Source organism: Melanotaenia boesemani, chromosome 3, assembly GCF_017639745.1.
Source record: "Melanotaenia boesemani isolate fMelBoe1 chromosome 3, fMelBoe1.pri, whole genome shotgun sequence".
Lineage (NCBI taxonomy): Eukaryota > Metazoa > Chordata > Actinopteri > Atheriniformes > Melanotaeniidae > Melanotaenia > Melanotaenia boesemani.
The window spans coordinates 12,213,141-12,233,055 of record NC_055684.1 but is presented as its reverse complement, the minus strand read 5'-3'; the positions used below and the strand labels follow the sequence as shown (position 1 = coordinate 12,233,055).

Genomic DNA, 19,915 nt, shown 5'->3' with positions numbered 1-19,915 from the left:
TAATATTCCATAGAGGGGAAAACTCACAGTGTCCTTGGATTTCCTTTCCATTCTGTCGGATAGTCCCGCCTCATTCTCTATTAAACTGCTCTGATTGGCTCAGTATTATGACGCATTTTTTCTGGCGTGAGACCTGCCGTTGCTCTTGGTTGAATCTCCTGACACATTACAGGTCCCGCCTTATCTCCGGCAGAGGACAGGATAAAGATGGCGACGTCCCTGAGATGCTTTCTCCGCTCAGGAAAGGTACGAAACCTTTCATATAACTTCTATTGTATGATTTAATTTTCATTGACATCTAATGTCAGTGAATCGGTCTGTCTCTCTGCAGAATGCCGTGTTGGTTCTGGGACGGCGGACTTTTCACAGGAGCTCTCCGGCTGCCGTGCAGGTCAGTGTTAGCAGCTAACAGGCTAGCGTAGAAAGAGCGAAAGTGATGTTCGCTGCATGTCCCTACATTCAACCTGAATGTATTTAAAATAGTTGTTTAACAGTTTCATTTAGCAGCGTCAATATGCTGGGACTTGCTGTTGATTTCTCATTAAAAAAGTGTCGAGGTCACAGGGTTGAGATGCAGCTTGTTGCAACATGTCCTGCCATGGTAAAGGTGCTGAACGATGTTAACCACAGCCTCTATGGTGTTTAAAATATAATAAATCCATTTACAAGGTTTGTCCTCTTTCCTTACAAAATAGTTCAGATACTTAATAGGATCACGTGTCAAATAAACAAAGACAGTCATACAGGACAAAGAAAAGTCACATATGAAGGAGAATTCAATCAATAATGTAAAATCGTGACAAAAATAAGCCTGTTTCATTAAATTAGACTTTGAAGCCACACATTGTTAAACAATGTGGTAAATGTTGCAGAACAAAAACTACAGGGGAAAGAAGAAATTAGTATTGAGCATATAATATTTACACAACAGTTCTTTTAATAGTAAGAACTTTTAATTTTAAAGTTGGTGTCCTGGAGTAAAATTACATAAACTGTGGGATCAGACAGGAGACACAAAATTACAGTAGTTTTTCATTTTTTTTTTCTTTTTTAAGTAATAAAGTACTCTTATTGTTTTGTTTTTGTTTATTTAATTGTTTTGTATTGTTCAGTATTTTCTAGTTACCTCTAACATTTTTATAGAAATGTATTTGTTGTCCTTTTTAGTTTGAGACTTACTTGTAATACATGCCTGTTTACATGAACACTGACTTCATAAATTACTAATGATAGTACTAAAGTAAAACTGATGTTTATTTTTCAGCCTTAGGCTTTAAATTTTGAGACGAGATTAGTAACTGGCTTATGTTTCCTTTAATGTCTCATATTAAAATAGATGTAAATTTATTTTTAAACTCAAAGCATGCACAGTCATGTAATTATTGATTTTTCTGTTTAAGTGCATATTTGTGTTAAATAGACTGAATGTGGGACTGAAGTTGGTGCTTTTGGCATCAGTTTAGCTTATTTACTGATCTCTGTGCTGTTGTTGTCAGGTGACGGTCCGTGATGCCCTGAATCAGGCGATGGATGAGGAGCTGGAGAGGGATGAGCGGGTGTTCCTCATGGGGGAGGAGGTGGCTCAGTATGACGGAGCCTACAAGGTCAGTAGACACTCAGGAACATGCAGTCAACAAGGATCATGAAGGCAGTTTCATGTGCTTATGCACAGATATTTGGGACACTTGAAGCTATCATCACATCGTGGATAATTTGGTAATTTAGGGTAGGGTTTTTAATTTTGCTTCATATTTTCAAATTCCAAAAGTATCTGCAGGAAGTAGTTCTGTGTAGTTTGCTGCTTCAACCCTGAATAAGAAGCTAGATTATTTTGTCTGCGGATTTTATTTTAATAGATACGATTCTTGACTTTGACAAAGGCCCATCATTGTAATGCAGGTTTTCCTCCAGGATCTTTTAAACTCCAGGATCTTTTAAACTGTGGGTCTTAGCAACCCAAAACATTATCACAATTTAAAAGCTTAAACTTAAAACTTTTATAAATCTGTCGCCACTTTAGTTTTTACAACTGCTGAAACTAACATGTCACCTTATATCAACATAGGCGAACCTTACTTTACTCAAACCCATTAGTTCACTTCACTCATTTTATTTATACCCTCCAGTTGTTGAACTAACTCTCAAGTCAGATTTATGCAAATTGTTTAGTTCTTTTAAATTAAGACTAAATCTCACTGAGTCCGTTTAATGGAAAGTCAACTTAAGACTCCACTTGTTCCAAATTAAATGTCTGATTAATCTAAAAGTTACTCATGAATAACTTTGTTATACACCTTTTAATACTGATAAATTACAGGTGCATCTTTGGATGTATTTGGGACAGATTAGTGGCACAGAACTGCAATCCCCAGAACTGAGAAGATGACATTAGTTATCACCACTTTACCCCTGATGGAATAAATAAAAGTTGTGGTAGTGGGTTTCTTTTTCTGTGCTGTCCGTCTCACTCATGGTCCCAGCGTTAAAATTCAAACAGCAGAACTTTCCAACATTGTCTCTGTGTAAACATAACACAGGAATTAAAGCACATAACTCACATTTATAGCATGACAATCACAAAAGGTTCAATTTCAGCTGAATCTGTATCTCCCATGAGCCTTTGTGGTCCAAATATGTTGAGTTTTGAAAGGCGAATGTTAAACGTTACTGTTGCTAACACTTCGTTATTAACATTGGCGTTAACATTAGGGTCCTTGCTTAGTTACCTTTCTCTCAGCCTTTTCTTGCTGACTTTAGTTCGCTCTGTCAGCTCTCGAGGGAGCTGCAGTGGTGAAAGGAAGTTAAGACTCATTCGTTTTTCCCAATTAAGTTATTTGTAGAGCACTGTCACATTTCCTGAACACAGTTTCACTCTTATTGCGGTCTGTAAATGTGCGCAAATATAGACTTTATGTTTATATAGATCCATTCATACAATATAATTTACATTTGTAACATGATGATTTGCTAAATATAATCATAATTCTGAAGACATGGCTTTTATTTTGCCGTGGTGGTGCGCCACGATCATTTACATGTAGTGGAAACCCTGTACTGTAATGTCATGTATGTGTGTGTGCAGGTGAGCAGGGGTCTGTGGAAGAAGTATGGAGACAAACGCATTATCGACACTCCGATCTCAGAGGTAAGATCCACACATGAAATGTGTGTCAGTGTTGGTCGATTTAACAACGTTCCTCCAGATGAACTTTCATCAGTTTACGTTGTGTCTCTCTGATGCAGATGGGATTCGCTGGCATCGCGGTGGGATCTGCCATGGTGAGTTCAGGTCCACCCTCAGCACCATTAAAACTCTAGGCTTATTTGTAGTCAGGCATCCAGATCTTAAGTTAAGCTTAAGCTTTATTCTGGACTTAATGCACCTCTTAATGTTGGGTTCAGACTGTTATCACTGTTACAGAAAGATGGTGCATTAGACGTGATAATTTTGCATTTGACTCATTAATAAAAGTGCACACGGTGCTGCTGTTGTGTTCAGCTTTGGAGTTGGTACCATTAAACCAGAGCAGAAACTGGTGAAAACAACCTAGAACCAGTGACGGAAATGTGACTATTTCTTTTATGAAGTTTGTAAATTTAATTGATAACAGTCTTGAACATTATCTAAAGTAAAGCTTAACATCAGTTTTAATAATTTTAGCACTTAACTGTCAGGAGATGAAGGACTTATATAAACTGTTGTTTTAGCACCACTGGGTCTGTGGGGGCTATTTCCCCACATCTGGCTGTTCATAAGCAATCTAATGTGAATGTTTGATCCCATCAGGCTGGCCTGAGACCCATCTGTGAGTTCATGACCTTTAACTTCTCCATGCAAGCCATTGACCAGGTCATCAACTCCGCAGCTAAAACCTACTACATGTCTGCCGGACTGCAGTCGGTCCCCATCGTCTTCAGAGGGCCCAACGGAGCCTCAGCAGGCGTCGCTGCACAGCACTCGCAGTGCTTCGCTGCATGGTACGTTTATTTATTTACACCTCATTTAAACTAGTTTCATCTTTCAGCAGAGCTGATGTCGTTGTGCTCCTTGTCTGCAGGTATGCTCACTGTCCCGGTCTGAAGGTTGTGAGTCCCTGGAACTCAGAAGATGCCAGAGGTCTCCTGAAAGCTGCCATCAGAGACGATAACCCTGGTGAGACGTCTGAAAGGAAAAAGATCTGGCCGATGCACATTTTTAAACCAGTTTAAAGACAGAACTGATGATGGAAAACCGAGTTCTTTATTATAAAGAACAAATTTCTAAGACTGTGTCATTGTGCAAAACCTAATCCATGTTAGCTAATGTTGGCTTCAAATCCTGTGGTAACTATAAGAATTAAAAACAGGGTCAAAATACACTTGATATATCTTTGTAATTAAAAGAATATGCAGATCTCATGGATACAACCCAACAACTTCCACCAATGAGAAGCTCTAACTGGCTGTAGTGATAAAAATGTTGGATTAATGGAATAATGTGTGTTTGCTTCAGTTGTTTTCCTGGAGAACGAGTTGATGTACGGCGTTCCCTTTGAGATGTCAGAGGAGGCACAGTCCAAAGACTTCACCATTCCCATCGGCAAGGCCAAGATTGAGAGACAAGGTGAGGCAGATAGCTGGTAAAATCTGTTCCAGGTTAAATTGTGTAAACACTGTTTGAGTCAAATCCTTGGAAGAAATTTCAAATGGACTGTGGAAAGGGCAGGAGCGTCTTCTCTAGATCAGGGATGGGCCTGTTGACTAACTCAGGACCTGTAAGCGTAATGAGCAATGTCTGTCCAGAAATGCAGTGAAGAAGGAATAAAGCTTTAGATTTATTACTCCATCTATGTCTCATAGGAATTTGGTTCTGACCAAGAGAGTGGTCAGGTGGGTGGGTGGGTTACCCTTTAGGTGATCCATGGAGGTTTTCCAGACATTTAGATCCTGTCCAAGACTGGCTGGAGATGGCTGGAGTTAAGCCAAGCGTACCCTTTTGATGCACGGTGGTGCCATAAACAAGCAGAGTTGGTTTTGTGAGAATAATAGGTAAATGGTAGCATAAATAACCATAAATAGAAACAAACAACTAGAGAACAACCTCTAGTTTGTTTATGTTTCAATGCCTTTTTTTTTCTCCTGAAAGCCAAGACCTGAGAGAATAGCGTGCAGATGAGAAAAAGCCTGGTCTGTGTGTTATTTCTACAAAGTACTGTTAGTAATAAATTCTGTTTTCTTGTTCTGGTTGGTCTTTATGGTGCTTAATCTATTTATACATTCAGTATACATCATTTTAGCCTCATAATCTGACAACTGAGGCTGTCCTGAAAAAACTACGACTGATTTAAAAGGGTTGAGCATCTAACTTTTTCAGCGTTAATCATCAAGGTGGATTAACCATGTTTTGGGCTCCTGTTAAAACCAGTCAGAGAGGGGGGATTTTACTTATAGATAGAAGAATGGATCCAGTTCAATACCAGCAAACCGTGGTGGAAAATATCAGAGTTTGTTCTTAGAATAAAAAGAATTTCTCCAGATTGATAATGACAAATGACACGTAACATGAAAATCCACCATAGACTGCTTCAGAAGGAGCAAGTTAAGGGTTTTATACTAGATTTTTTTTTACCAAAACATGATAAAAAATGTAGGGGAAAAACTGTAAAACACAAGTGCAGCAGGATTTCTCATGAATCTCACAGAATTAGAAACAACTGAAAAACTTTTTGCACACTTTGATGCGTACCACTGCCAAAACGGTTCCTGGGTATCTGCTGAACAATCACAAGATATTTAAGTTTTCATCTCTTTGCACCAGTCTGCAGGCTTTTTAAAGGTTGTGATTGTTTGTACATGTTTAGGATTAAACAAAGTAAGATCGATGTAAACATCAGGCATGTATCTCATGAAGAACGTTTGCTCTTCTCTCTTCAGGAAGCCACGTCACTGTGGTTTCTCACTCTCGGCTTGTTGGCCACTGCTTGGACGCCGCCGCCGTCCTCGCCAAAGAGGGAATCGAGTGCGAGGTGATCAACCTTCGGACCATCCGGCCCATGGATGTAGAGAGCATCGAAGCCAGTGTGATGAAGACCAACCACCTGGTGACGGTCGAAGGCGGCTGGCCTCAGTTTGGAGTTGGAGCCGAGATCTGCGCCAGAGTCATGGAAGGTGGCTGACAGTCATGTAACGCTGTTTAAATACCGGCTTCTTATCAGGCATGCGAGATCAGGGCTCAAGACATTTTTAGGTAAAGATGCACGAGGCAAAGCCAAACTTAAATATTAACCTTAAATTTAATCATATAAAATTGTATAAAAAATATCTTTAAAAAAAAAAACTAAAACACATGAAAGAAACTAAACTGACAAACATTCTAGTTTTGTTTATAATTTGGTTTAAATTTTTAATCGTATCGTTACGCACAAAAATGAATGATTTAAAACTGGCGTATTAAAAGTTCAGTAAATTGTTTTAAAAACATTTGTAAACAAAATAAGCTGTTTTTTAACAGCAGGGTTTTCTTAAAACATTGGCAGTGAAAGTATTTGCTGTCAGTCTCAACTTAAAAAGTAATAAAATAAAAAAGAAATGACAAAAAGGATGAAAATATCACAATTAGGGTAACAAGTCAGAAGGATGAATTTCAAAGCTGTTAACTGCATTTCTTATGAACTCAGAGGGAACTGTATTAGTGAATTTCAGCTTGTTGGATGCAGGAACAGAGAAAAGCAGGATGTGCTCAAACTTAAATATTAAGTTAATCTACAATTCAACATTTTCCCTTAAAATTCCTGTTATTGACATACAAGCAGGGGAGATAAAGTGACATCTGATCAGTAACAAGACGATGATGTTTAGTCTGTACAAAAGATATTTAATGGCTTTTTAAAATGTAAAATCTTAAGATAAAAAAACGCGTAACAATCATCTTTTGCCTTCATACTCTTGTAATTCCACGAAACAATCAGAGTAGGTTAGGAACGAGTTTTCTTCAGATATGCGCTTGTTTCCCTGTTAATACGTTAACTTGTGTTAACATGTTCATCCCGGTTTTTAAGTGCCCATAAAGTGACACAGGTGGGGGTGGATGATAGACAACCATCAAACTCCTTGCTGCCTGTAGCTAAGAGCTAACTGAGCTAACCCCGAGCAACGGTAGCTAACCAGCTAACGGAGGTAGGCAGGCTAGAACTAAGGCATGTTGTTAAAAACCGCATTTGTGCTGCACTCTCCTTTCTCTCCGCGGATATTGGATACCTGTCAATCAAAAGGACACACCCCTAATTATTCCAGATTTCAAGATTAAATAACATCCAAATGGGTGAGTTAGTTGTCATGAAGGTAAACTTGACCTATTAATCCTAAAATGGATTTTTGTACCAGGCTTTAAACATGTTTATTTCTGCTGTGAAGTTGGACTTTTTATGGGGATTGACTGTTTTTGAGCGGATGAGGGGTGAACTGCTATTTATTGCACTTCCACATAGGCTTCACATTTTACCGCCGGAGGTTGCCGCTTGGTTCAGACACAATTTTTGAGCGGCCATATGAAATATAGACCTGTAAGCTTATCTATTGTTCTTCAGTCACCTGCTGAGACGCTTTAAAGCTACAAGAAGCAAATGAAATTATTCAGCTCAGTCTTAATTCTTTAAAGTAGGTTCTTTAAGAGCTAAGATAACTAACCTGTTTTCACCCCACCAACCATCTCCATGGTGATATCTGTCATAAAACCACCAGATGTGACAACTGAAGTTAAACTGTCTATTGATGAAGATAAAACTGTTTTGGATAAAAACACATTTTTCTTGTAGCATTGAAGCTTGAAAAAGGTTTAATTTGTGCCAGCCTTTTCCTGGTCAGTGCCCCTGCCTGGCCCCCCATTAAAACTTTTCTAGACCCGCCCCTGCATGGCTGACCTGTAAATCCTGTCTACCACCAGCCAGCTACTGTGTTAGAGAAGGTCCTGCCAAAAACAAAATATTGGGGTAAATATGTGTCTGTGTGAACCATGAACCACTAGCTTCCTCCTTCTCAGCTGAATAATAAACACAGCAAGAGAGACGGACTAGCGACAGAAAAACCGATCAGCTGATCATGGAACAACGGGACAGAGAGGGGGAGGAGGAGGCTGATTGCTGAGAGGACCACAGAGGAAAAAGGAAAAACTCTGGGAAAAGTTCTGTTTTTAAAACACGGATAAGTTCTGGTGTGGAACCCTCTTACAAACCTCATCCTCCACGGGTGTGATGCCCATGGGTTGTTCCATCAGCGTTCTTTTTATACTCCAATCCATTCATAGAGCCAGCCAGCTGATCTTCCATTCCCACGTCCTGCCATCATACTAGAGAAATGACGGACGTATTGGGCTTGTCATGCCACAGCCGTAGTTTTTTCATTTCAAAATGCCGTTCGGGGGTGAAATCTGTGGCGCTTGGTTAGATTCTGTGGTGCTGCGCCACACGTTGGTCTATGTGGGGAAACCCTGTGTGTTATTACAAAACACTTTGTAATTCGATTTATTTTTGTATGAAATAATTGTTGAATTTTAAATTATCTTTAACACTTTATTTTTTTATTTCAGAATTAATTGCCCATCAAGATGCTGTATTGCTATTTCAAAGACCCTTCTGGTCCTCCATAGAGAACACGCTCTATAAAGCCTAAAATTAATTCAAGAGTTTCTTTCCAAATATCTCACATTCCCACATAGAATGAAACCAAATGACCTTCTCTATTTTACATTTAATACAGACATCAGGAATGCTGGTATTAAAGCAGTGTAGAGTTACAGGAGTAATGTATGTTTTAAATAACCATTTGTACTGTACCAGTTGGCATCTTTGTTAATGGTTTGGCTTTGAGCTCTAAGACAGGCCTTCCTCCAGTCTTCTGCAGAGAGCTTCTGTTCGGAGGTCGTTTCTCCACGCAGTCAAATAAGAGTAGAAGAGTTCTCCTTCGAAGCTGCCAGCAACACATCACAACACTTTGATAGAAGAGTTTTTATTGTTTTTTTTAAACTTTATTAATGAGCATTAATGTAGACTGTAGACGCGGCGGGATCGGCCAGCAGCAACCTCACATGTACATGTTTCATTTTCAGTTTGGGTGCAGAGGTGAACGTCTCCTCTCCTGCTAGGAGGGGTCGCCAGAAAAATTAGCTAAATTATTTAAGTCTGTCATTAGTTGCTTCTTTTTTTAATTATTTTTATTAGTTGCTAGAGGGGTCTGAACACTCACTAAAGTTGGCCACACAGCAATCTACCTACTTTCTCCATACTTAGGTGCACATTTACGTGGTGTCGAGCCCTGGAGACTATTGTGTTTATAATGTGTTTAAACTTTTCTCTAATTTTCATTCTTTTAGCTAGGATAGATCCCTCCTTTCTTTAGGGATCAGAGTAGCGGCTTGCTAATCATCCAAATAGTGTAAATCTAGCTTTATTTAAAGTTTAACAACTTCAGAACCCACTCTGCTCGTCTTAAAATGTTAGCATCAAGGCTGCCATGATATAAACTTCTTTTTTCCTTTTCAAGGTCCTGCATTCAACTACCTGGATGCTCCGGTTACCAGGGTAACAGGCGTGGACATCCCCATGCCGTATGCAAAAATCCTGGAGGAACACAGTCTTCCTCAAGTCAAAGACATCATCTTCTCTATCAAGAAAACCCTCAACGTCTGAGACGCTTACACAGATGGTGGTGACGCGATCTCCTAAATATGATTCAAGTGTAAATAAAACCCAAGCATGGGGAAGGGAATTGGGGTTAGGAAACCCAACTGAACTCTGTCCACATCTGTTTTCACGTTGTCCCCTTCAAAATAAAATCTGCTCTGTCCTGTAGGCTGCACTCTGCTGATGTGGAAAGTTCATTGATGACCAAACTGCTGAGAGGGCACATCTGGATCATCTGTACAGCAGAGGTGTTTGTTAAAGATTCATCTAAATTTCTCTGCTTCTACAGATCTGAAAGCTGTTTGCTCTCATCAAATGTTTTAATTAGATTTACTTAAGACTTGTCAGATGTTCCTGGTCTGAACAAATAAACTTTAAGTGTAATTTAAATCTTTTTATTTTTAAACTTTAGTTCTGCAGATAAATTTGAATGAACTCTGTAGTTTTGCCATCAACACACTCTCACTTCAGTCTAACCCCTACAACACATCACATTCAGATTTTTATCCTACATCCTCTCCAGAACGGGTTTTAAAGCAGCGATGAAGATTGATCTGGCTGAAAGCTGGTTTATGGGTAATATTTATTGTAGCGACAGCAGCTCTGTGGATGTTTTTGTCGCTATAAATGACTCTGTTACAGAAATAAAAACCTGTCAGTCATTTTCTGCTGCCTTATTTTTCTGGTTTACTCCATCCATCCATCTCCTGCCACTTAGCTGAGGTTGCAAGCAGGGAGTCCCAGATTTCCCCCAGATGATGATGCTGAACTTTCAGTTCATGAAATGCGTAAAGGATGACTCCATTTCTTTTCTTTTTTACTTTGACCTGGTCATGATAAAAAATAAAAAAAACAAAACAATTATATTCTTCAAATCTGGACTGAAATATTCAAAACAACGTATTTGTAAAATTGCAAAGACTTTTTTTTCATCTAGACCAATAAAATGAGCTTTATTTGCCTTTTCAATAAGAAATTTTTCTAAATTCCACAAAAGCTAAAAACACCCACTGACTTACAGTAGATGGCTTGAAGATTTTAAGCTGCAGAAGTGGGAACTAATGGCCAGTTTTGACTGGTTTGTGTAAGAAGTAAACACATTCCTTCAGGCTGTGATTGTTGGTTTCCACTCTGGTACTGAGTGCACTGGGGGAAAGTCAGACTTGCTGCAGTTTGAAGCTGAAACATTTTTATTTACATAATTTTTTGATTCTCCACTTTTTCTCACAGTTGCTATTCTCCTCATTCACAAGCATGAAGGGTTACGAAATGAAACGAAAAGTAATCAACTTTTATTTGCAGTGGAGAAAAAAAAATTACACAACTGAGTCAAAAAACAAGAAATAGAAATATTCTAGCAAACATTTCAAGACCAACGATGAAAATCCTGGTACTTGAGCTCAACCTTTCAACCTCTTTGGTTATTGTGTTGGAGAAGCAGCAGATCAGGAAATACAACCCTGTCGTCACAAGCTGTGTTTGAACCAGGGCTGAAACACATTGAGATTTGTGAACATAATCAGAAAATGATAACCTGTCCGCCACCCATCAGGAACAACAACGCTGAGGTGACCCAGATGTAGAGAGCTGGAAAGGTAATTCTGTTTTTTAGGACAGGACCAATAATGTTATCAATCAGCTGACGTGGAGCAGTTTCATCATTCTGATCTCAAACTAAACGTTTAAACTCAGGCACTCATCAGTTTCGCTCCAATTATTGATCTCCTACAACTCCCATAATGCCTCTAACTCACAGAAAAGGGCGGGACCTCTGTGCTTCTCTCTGATTGGTGGGTCTGGATGAGGTCAGGGGCGGAGCCTGCAAAGTTTCTAAGGAGCTGATAGGTCAGATCGTCCCACCTCTGAGTGTCCCTTCAACAAGCCGAGCCTCACCACCACCACCTTCCTCTTCTTCTGCTCCAACCCCTCTTCATCCTCCCCCCGCTTCTTTGCCTTTCGTTTCCCTCTCTCCTTCCTCTTCTCCTGCTTCCTCTCTTTCTTTGCCTTCTTCCTCTTCTTCTTCTCCTCTACTTTTTCATTCACAATATGATCCTCTTCTTCCTCCTGAACACCATCTTGCACTTCCTCCTGTTCCACCTCCTCCTCTATTGCCATCACCATTTCTTCCTCTTCTTCCCCTTTCTCCTCTTCTTCTTCGTCCTCCTCCACCTCTTCTTCATCCTCCTCCTCTTCTTCCTCCTCCCCAGTTTCAACATCTGTCATCTCTTCTTCCATCTGCGCTGTCATTTGTTCTTGTTTCATCATCATCACCTGCTCTTCATCCTGTAAAGGACAACAGAGAAAAGGCTAAACACCGCCCCCAGGTGGCCAAACAACTGCTCACCACTAAATTAAATCCTATTGAATAGAAAAACATTTCAACTTTGGGATACTTTTTATTGACATATTAATGAGGGTGTGATGCACCCTTAGTCATCAGTGTGCAATGGTCTATAAAATAAACATTAATTTACGGTCTTGTTTATTCATTTTCCCTGTTCTATTATTATTTGTGTCTCAAACAACAGCTATTCTACTAACAGGCAGCTGAAGTCAAACCTAGCTAAATCTCTAGAAACGTTTTTTTATGAAGTAGTTTCCAGAAAGAAGCCTCCTAGGTCCAGGTAGAGGTCCTGTAGCCTTTCCTTCTGTTTTCTCAGAGAGAAATCTAGAGTTAATATGTATGATTTATTTAATCCTTATAAAGTAAAGGGGATTTAGTTGTGGAATAAGACTTCTTGGTTATGTTACTTTGTTTCTATATTATTTTATGTTGGAATCAAAAGATAGAAATAAATAAAACTATGAGGAGTGATCATGTGCAGCTGAATTCTTTGACAGAGGGTAATTCTAACCATTTCTTTGCCGTTTCGCAGTCTGTTCACCAGCAGCCTGACGGTGTCTTTGTTCTGACTCAGCCCCATGGTGTTGAGGGTGTCGATGGCGGAGCCGGAGCAGCCCTGCTGCCGAAGCTCCGCCCCCAGAGCAGCCTGCAGGAAGTTGTTCCTCCAGATGTTTCTGCTGAAGAGAGGGATGGAGAGCGCCACCACAATGCGGCGCTGCAACAGCGTAATGGCCTGCTCCTCTGTCAGCTGGCTGGCAAACAAACAGAAAAGATGCTCATCAGATCCACGTCCGGTCAGAGCTACACCCAGAGACCAGGACGAGGTCCGAGCAGGACTGTAAGAAACACAGTGAGATCAACTCCATCTTACTGGTTGCGTCTGAAAATAGTGTTGATGTCGGGGAACAGCGAGCGTAGGCAGGTGGTGACGAGTGGAGCCTTTTCCTGGGCCCAGCTCAGACACTGCTGCCAGGGGAAGGATGACAGCGGCTTCCTGCCCGACACCTTCTGGTGGAAGGGACTGTCTGACTGCCGCGACATCGCCTTGATCTGCACCACCGGCAGAGCACACAGAAACCAGACGATTTCATCAAACACCAACAGTTAGTAAAGCAGAAATTAGCCCTGTCAGACAGGAAGAAGCAGAGCCTCCATCCTCACCTCCATGTTCAACTGTTTACTGAAGAAATCCATCATGGGCTTCCGGGCACCTTTGGCCGACCAGAGCATGGTAAGAGCAGCCTTGTAGCGCGACCTGCTGAACAGCTGCACTGCTCGGCTCTTCTTCCCCATTCTGCAGCCCGTCACCATCTTGTCTTTCACCTGAGAATAGTAACCAAATAAAAACACCAAGACCAAACCAGCAGCTTTAAATCAGCTCAGATCCCAGCTCTGAACTGTACAGCTCACATCTCTCTTTACATCCGGCCTGTTAGGTGACAAAAAAATAACACTGGAGGTTACGAGAAAGAGATTTTAAAAAGGGGGAAAAGCCTGAAAACTATAAATATGTATCCTGCTTTTACATTAAAAGTGTGCAAGTCTCTTAATTCCAGTTCATCTCAATAAAGTGGACTGTTTAACAAGTCTGGACCACTGTTGGGTTCGGTTAGAGATTAGTAACATTCAGACACAGTACAGAGTGAATAACAGACACTTTGTGATGACGTGCAGGTCTGTATTTGTAACTCTTAGCGAAATGTATTGTGACCTGATTTCTACTATATGGTCACAAAATTTACACTGATTTTGTTCTCAAATATCTTTGTGACATCTTCAGACATTTTGCTTTTTGACGAAGTTACAGTTGGATGCGTACTGTGACTACGAGGACTCACTTCCCCTTTTTTATGTTTGCACTGCAGGATCAGTGAACGTGCAGCAAGTGTGGTTCATAGAACTCCTTTTATAGAGATCTTCAGTTATGCAGCTGTAGGCTGAGGCCCCTGGGCGCCCTAATGTGATGCACAAGCTTGAGTAGCTTACCTGTGATCGCGCCTCTTTATCCATCTGTATTAATCAATTATTTCTCCCCTTTAACCCATAAAACTCCAAGCCATTTTTCTTTATTTTTCGCGGTTCATTCTTTTGTTGTTTTTTTTATGTATAAATGTATGTAGAAGCCCTATTCCTTTCATATCTGTCAAGATTCTAGTATTATTTTTTCAGGACGGCCTCAGTTGTCAGATTATCAGGCTAAAATTATGTAAAATGAATGAATGGCACTATAAACACCCACCGAGACAACAAAACAGAATTTATTACTAACAGTACTTTGTAGAAATAACATACGGATCAACAGTAACGTACAGTAACGTTTTTTCATTTGCATATCATTCTCTCAAGTCTCTCTCAAGAGAGGAAATACTGACCAACACACACACACACACACACACACAACAGAAACTATTTTCATAATTACTTTTCCTTTTAATGCACTTGTTATTGCTTTCTGCAGCCTGCTGTAATGTTTGTTTTATGTAAAGCACTTTCAGTGGTCTTGTACATGAAATGTTCAATACAAATAAATTTGTCTTTACATTTTTTCCTCTAGCTGTTTTTTTTTTGCTACTACATACCCACTATTACCTCACAAAACCAACTCAAACTCAGCTTATTTTAGTCACCAGTCCTGTACCAAGCAAAACCCTTTGGTGGAAACGGGACTTAATTGGTCAAAAGTTTGGCACGAAGTGGCTGCAACATAACTTCCAGGTCAAAATAGAGATCTCTTAGCAATCTTGTTTTTTTCTTTAGACATTTTTACCTATACCTGCCTATACCAATACCACTGACTCCATAAATTAAACAACCTGTGGAGTGTTAATAATTGTTTCTCTTGCCATCCCACTGGTAAAGGCAGATTATCTTCCTGTCCAATTCTGATTAAGACTGACATTTATTTCTGTTAAAAGGGACTTTCGTTCCCAACTTTCATCAAATGTTTCCTCAAAATGAAACTTTGTCAAGTTGCTCTCGATGTAAACTGCCCCAATTTGACACTACATGAATACAATTGGATTTAACTCAACTATTAGACACATTTTCAGCCATGGTTGAATGTTTTACTTCAACAGTGTGAGAATGTCATGCTTTTCTGTTTCACATCTAAACGTAAGCTAATCTTAAGTAAATAGCCTTTAAATTAGAAGATTGATCCGAGAAACAATTATTTCTTATGGACATCAACTGAGTACAGTTATAATGATGTGGTGGTGGTGGTGGTAAAGTATCCTCTTGGTTTATTTGAAGTTTTTTTTAATGTTTTAAGTGCTCAGTTCACTTTGGTCAGTACTCACTCTATTTTAAAGTGCTTCATAAATAAAGTTGGCTTGGCTACATGCTCCTTTATGGAGTGACTAAATGTTTTCTTTCATGATTGTTGCTGTTGTGTACCATGGTGAGACAAATTCCGTTACCTGAATTGTAGCTACCCGGTTAATGTGATGGCATCAGTTGTACACACCTTGTTAGGCGCAGGCGGCTTTATCCACATGCACCTCTTCCCGCTCTGTCTACGTTTTCCTTTGGCCCTGATGACCTGGGCGCAGGTCTCACACAGGAAGGACTTTTCGTTCACCACAGAGTCAGGGAAGACCCACAGCACGGTCTCCGGGTTGGTGAAAGTGAACACCGCCCTCCGGTTGAAGGAGCGTCCTTGCCGCTGAAACGGTTTCTTGCAGGCGGAGCAGCTCGAGTCCTCCGGCCGCTTGGGACGCCGCGGGCCACGCCGTGGCACGTCGGGGCACTCGGCAACAACATGTTCAGAATCTAAAGTGGGGTTACCTCCGGCCTGCGTCTCTACATAATTCCCATCGTGACAGTCCACCTCTGCACCCACGACCGACTCAGGAAGCTCTATCGGCAGTGGGGAGGAAGGTTGTCCCGGAACGTTCTGCTCAGGTTCGGGATGTGTATCAGAGGTGGACACCTCTGGAGGTGCAAATTCACTGTTCTCGGTGTGGGCGTAATCATGCTCGTTAGATTCCGCTACAGGTCCAGAGTCACCGTTCCCCACGTTCTCACTTGCCATGATGAGCGCAGGCTCTGTGGGCTAAAACAAATTCTACAGAACGCCAGGCTAACAGAATAAACCGCGTTAACCGGGGCTTCCGGGCCGGTAAACCAGTCGGCAAGTCCCCTTAATGCTTCAATGACTTGTTTGGAAAAGTTAGCGGAATAATGCAAACTGGTGCAGAAAAATGAAAACAAATGTTTCAGTTGAGTTACCGCTGGAGCAGATGGAGAACACACCGGAGCTGTGACTGATAGGAAGTAGACACAAATAAACAAAACAACTTCTTGTTTCTACTCGCCTACAGATTACCAGTAGCGCCCCCTAGTGGTGGGAGGTACACGTGACACTGATTAATGGAAATAATATCTATCTATCTATCTATCTATCTATCTATCTATCTATCTATCTATCTATCTATCTATCTATCTATCTATCTATCTATCTATCTATCTATCTATCTGTCTGTCTGTCTGTCTGAAACAGGCAGTATACATCCAAGCTTCTTTTGGGTTTCACACCAGTCCTCAGGTGACACTTCCAATTACTGAAAGAACGTCTTATTAGTGTTGCAAATATTTTTATAAACATTCTTATTCATTTACTCATTTACATTTTATCCTTAGATTTTAGTAACATTCATTAGGCTCTGCTTTTAATTAATAGAGCTACATTATTATAGTGCTGCTAAGGTGAAACAGATTAATAACACAGCTTACAGACTCATACGGGGTTACTTGAGTCCAACATTTAACAATTCTGGGAAAATATCAAGGGACCTTGAAACTGTTCTGGGTGTCCAGCAAGGGAGTTGTTGTAAATAATTTTTATAAACATTCTTATTCATTTACTCATTTAGTTGTTGTGAATATTGTTATATTCCCTTACTTATCTACTCACTCCAAGCAGAGCAGAATTTCCCAGTAACCCAGAAAAAATTATTGAAGAACAGCCTTTGTGTAAAAACTGTGGGAACAGGTAGAAGGGAGTCAGCACAGAGACAGACAGATAACAGGACAGGGAGAAGTGTTTCTTTTCCCCTCAGCTCTGACGCACCCCAGAAGGAGGACCTGGAGGAATCAAATTCCCGGAAGGAGGAGGGACCACCTTGCAAAAATACACATTCAAATGAATGCGCACAACATGCACGCACATAGCCACAATGCATTGTATCAGTATAAATGAGGAGGATAACTTAGGTAGGCGGGTCTTTTGGCTAAACCAAGGGTCCCGACACTTCATGTATTAGTGGACCAGAAGTTAAGGCTAACGGACCTCCTCTTAAGAGAAATGTGTTGCTTTCTTTTTGCTGGCTAAACAAAGAATTGTCAATTCTACTCAATCTCTGGTGGTTTCTGCCTTTCTTTAAAAGTGGATTTTTGAACAAACTCCTTCTGATGTAATTTTAACAGGTTGTGGAAAAAATCGAAAACTTCATTAGTAACATAACTTAGAGCGATGGTCAAAACACCTTTTTTTTCTGTACCTATAACACACCTGTTAATCCATGTACTGACAGCTAACATTGCCCTTAAGTGTGTTGTAATGTGCATATGCAGTGCCTACTTCAGGTGTTGCTACGCAGAAGAGGCAGTAATGGTGTAGCACAATGAATACCAAAGTACAAAATAGATATAATAAAAATCTCATCTATCCTTAACACAATACTGGCTCCTACACTCCTTCTTCTCACCGCATAAAGATCCTATCCGTGAATTCAAATGAAGAAGATGTTGGTGAAAGAGGTGCATAGTTTTTAAACAGTTCATTGATTTTCTTACTTAAAATTGTTCACATTATGACTTTGTCTGATTTGGGCTTCTAAAAACCCTTCAGTTGTTCAGTAGTGCTAAATCACAAGTGTTCAGGAGGATAACAGCTTGATGATAAGACCTCCCCATTCATAGACTCAGACAAAAGGTTCAGTGTTAAGGTGAATATTTTACTCCAGTAAGCCTCAGTTAAGCTGAATTTCCACAGTGTCTGTAACTACTCGTGCATTTAAGCAAACAGAAGCTCCACCTCCAGATTTACACACCTGTGCTTTCTTTGTTGTACCCCTCCTCTCTCTGTGTCTACGGGTGTGGTTTCTTCTGGGCTTCTACAGCTGCTGCACCAGCATTCCTTTCGCTCATCAGTCTCAGTACAGCTTATCAGCCAGGCCTTCCTCTCAGACTGCCAGGTCTTCCTGTCACAGTATGATAATTCATCCTCTCTGGTCTGCATACTCAAGCAGCACCATCTGCCAGCTCTCTTTGCCGAATTAACAACTAAACTGGACCCAGTTCTGCCTGCCTACCTATTTAATTCAGTTTCATCCACCAGATCTGTTCCAGTTATACTCTTCTCAACCTGCATATGATCCCGACTGTTGTTTAAAATATATAACATCTATAACTTGACCCAAACCAAGTTCATCAGTACCTAAAATGATCTAATTATTATGTTTAAAAAGCATTAAACATTCTCATCCCTCTCTGCTGTGCTTCAGCCCCAAAGCCTCTTTATTAGCCTTTATTGGGGGCACAAAAGTGCAGAAATCTGTCAAAGTATTTAGGATTGTTGCTTTAAAAGTAGCGTATGTAATATTTGCTGACATTCAGTAGTGAAGATGAGCATAGAATCTATTTAAAATGTCAAGCTTAGTTGTGAATGAACAGTGGCTGTTAGTAGCCAAAAGGCTTCCAGATGTAAGCATGTGTTCATCTGAATGGATCCAGTGGCTTCAGATGCAGCAATGACTCTACTACAGGTAACTACTTCAACATTGCCTACATGTGTAATGTCTTCTTCTACGGTCTTTCTAAGGTGTACAAAGCTGGTACTGAAGTTAAACCTAAGAAGGTTTTCACTTTATACACAGAGTTGGTTGTGTCCATTCAAAGACACTGGAGTAAAAATGATGGTACAAATATGGCAGCTGCCATGTATGTGCACCCCAGTTTTGTGCATGAACGAATTCAAAAGAACACCCTCTGCCAGTCACTGCCTACATTTTCCCAGCATCACACCTGCTTCACACTACATTACCCACGATGCATTATGCACTCTAGTGTAGCAAACTAGCAATGCTCTGGATAATGATGGTGCAGAGAAGCTGCAGTCACTGTGATCATCAGATGTTTCATTTGCTTATGATTATTTACGGGGGATAGAATATAAGGTTTAGTTGGTTTTATTACAGGACACAAGTCTAATTTCTTTTCTGAACTGAACTTTGAGCTGGTTCATAAGAAGCATGGACTTGCAAAACACTGGTGGAACCTCAGCAACTACATATAAGGGCTCATTCTAAGAGAATAATAACACAACACATATTTTAGTAGAGTGATAACATTTTTATTTTATTTTGTAGTTTTATTTAAACTAAAATTTTAAACAAAAAAAAGTTATTTAATACACAAAATCAAAATTCCAAAAAGGGTTGAGGATGATATTAAATACGTATCTAGTCCTAAACCCATTCATAACTTAAATATTGACAATTTTACAGCATTTCATCAGGATATTTAAACACATTACAAACCATAACACACAATAATAATAATACCCTCTCATAATAAATCATGATACACAGTATACATGCCCTCGATAACTCCCACTGATTGAGTCAATGAGCATTTTACACTCAGCGTGGAGCTGTAGACTGATGCTGCACATACTGAACTAAAAGTTAAAAGTTAAGTTTGGTATTTAGTATGGTGACAGCTTGGGCATTAAAACTGTTTACAAGTCTGCTTGTCCTCGTATGAGATGGTGATGTCTGCCTGAAGGCAGTAGTTTGAACAGATGATTGGCTGGGTGAAAAGTGTCCTGTTTTTTGCCTTCTGGAGACAACAGCAGGTAAAAATGTCTTTCAGGGCAGGTAGTTGTGTGTTTATTATTCCCCAAGCAGCTTTA

The 19,915-nt window shown here is 40.1% G+C and overlaps 2 protein-coding genes across 2 annotated transcripts; one reads left to right on the top strand and one right to left on the bottom strand.

The window, feature by feature from the left end:
• The first annotated feature begins 139 nt into the window (after window positions 1-139).
• pdhb (pyruvate dehydrogenase E1 subunit beta) lies at window positions 140-10,318 on the top strand. Its single transcript, XM_041981069.1, has 10 exons — window positions 140-246; window positions 332-391; window positions 1,497-1,604; window positions 3,083-3,145; window positions 3,244-3,279; window positions 3,788-3,978; window positions 4,059-4,153; window positions 4,493-4,603; window positions 5,914-6,147; window positions 9,517-10,318. Exons 1-10 carry the CDS (start codon window positions 208-210, stop codon window positions 9,660-9,662), a joined length of 1,083 nt encoding a protein of 360 aa, XP_041837003.1. The 5' UTR covers window positions 140-207; the 3' UTR covers window positions 9,663-10,318.
• Window positions 10,319-10,929: 611 nt separating this feature from the next.
• Window positions 10,930-16,298, bottom strand: LOC121637403. Its single transcript, XM_041981541.1, has 5 exons — window positions 15,467-16,298; window positions 13,162-13,323; window positions 12,872-13,050; window positions 12,512-12,752; window positions 10,930-11,939 (listed from the first exon to the last, which is right to left on the bottom strand). The coding sequence occupies exons 1-5, from the start codon at window positions 16,031-16,033 to the stop codon at window positions 11,487-11,489; spliced, it is 1,602 nt and encodes a 533-aa protein (XP_041837475.1). The 5' UTR covers window positions 16,034-16,298; the 3' UTR covers window positions 10,930-11,486.
• Between the last annotated feature and the right edge of the window lie 3,617 nt (window positions 16,299-19,915).

Coding starts and splice junctions, on each gene's coding strand:
- LOC121637403 (XM_041981541.1), bottom strand. CDS start 16,033: ATGGCAAGTGAGAACGTGGGGAACGGTGACTCTGGACCTGTAGCGGAA. Junction 13,324..15,466: donor AGCCGCCTGCGCCTAACAAG/GTGTGTACAACT, acceptor TACTATTCTCAG/GTGAAAGACAAGATGGTGAC. Junction 11,940..12,511: donor TGCGAAACGGCAAAGAAATG/GTTAGAATTACC, acceptor TGTCCTTTACAG/GATGAAGAGCAGGTGATGAT.
- pdhb (XM_041981069.1), top strand. CDS start 208: ATGGCGACGTCCCTGAGATGCTTTCTCCGCTCAGGAAAG. Junction 3,979..4,058: donor TCGCAGTGCTTCGCTGCATG/GTACGTTTATTT, acceptor CCTTGTCTGCAG/GTATGCTCACTGTCCCGGTC. Junction 6,148..9,516: donor CTGCGCCAGAGTCATGGAAG/GTGGCTGACAGT, acceptor TTCCTTTTCAAG/GTCCTGCATTCAACTACCTG.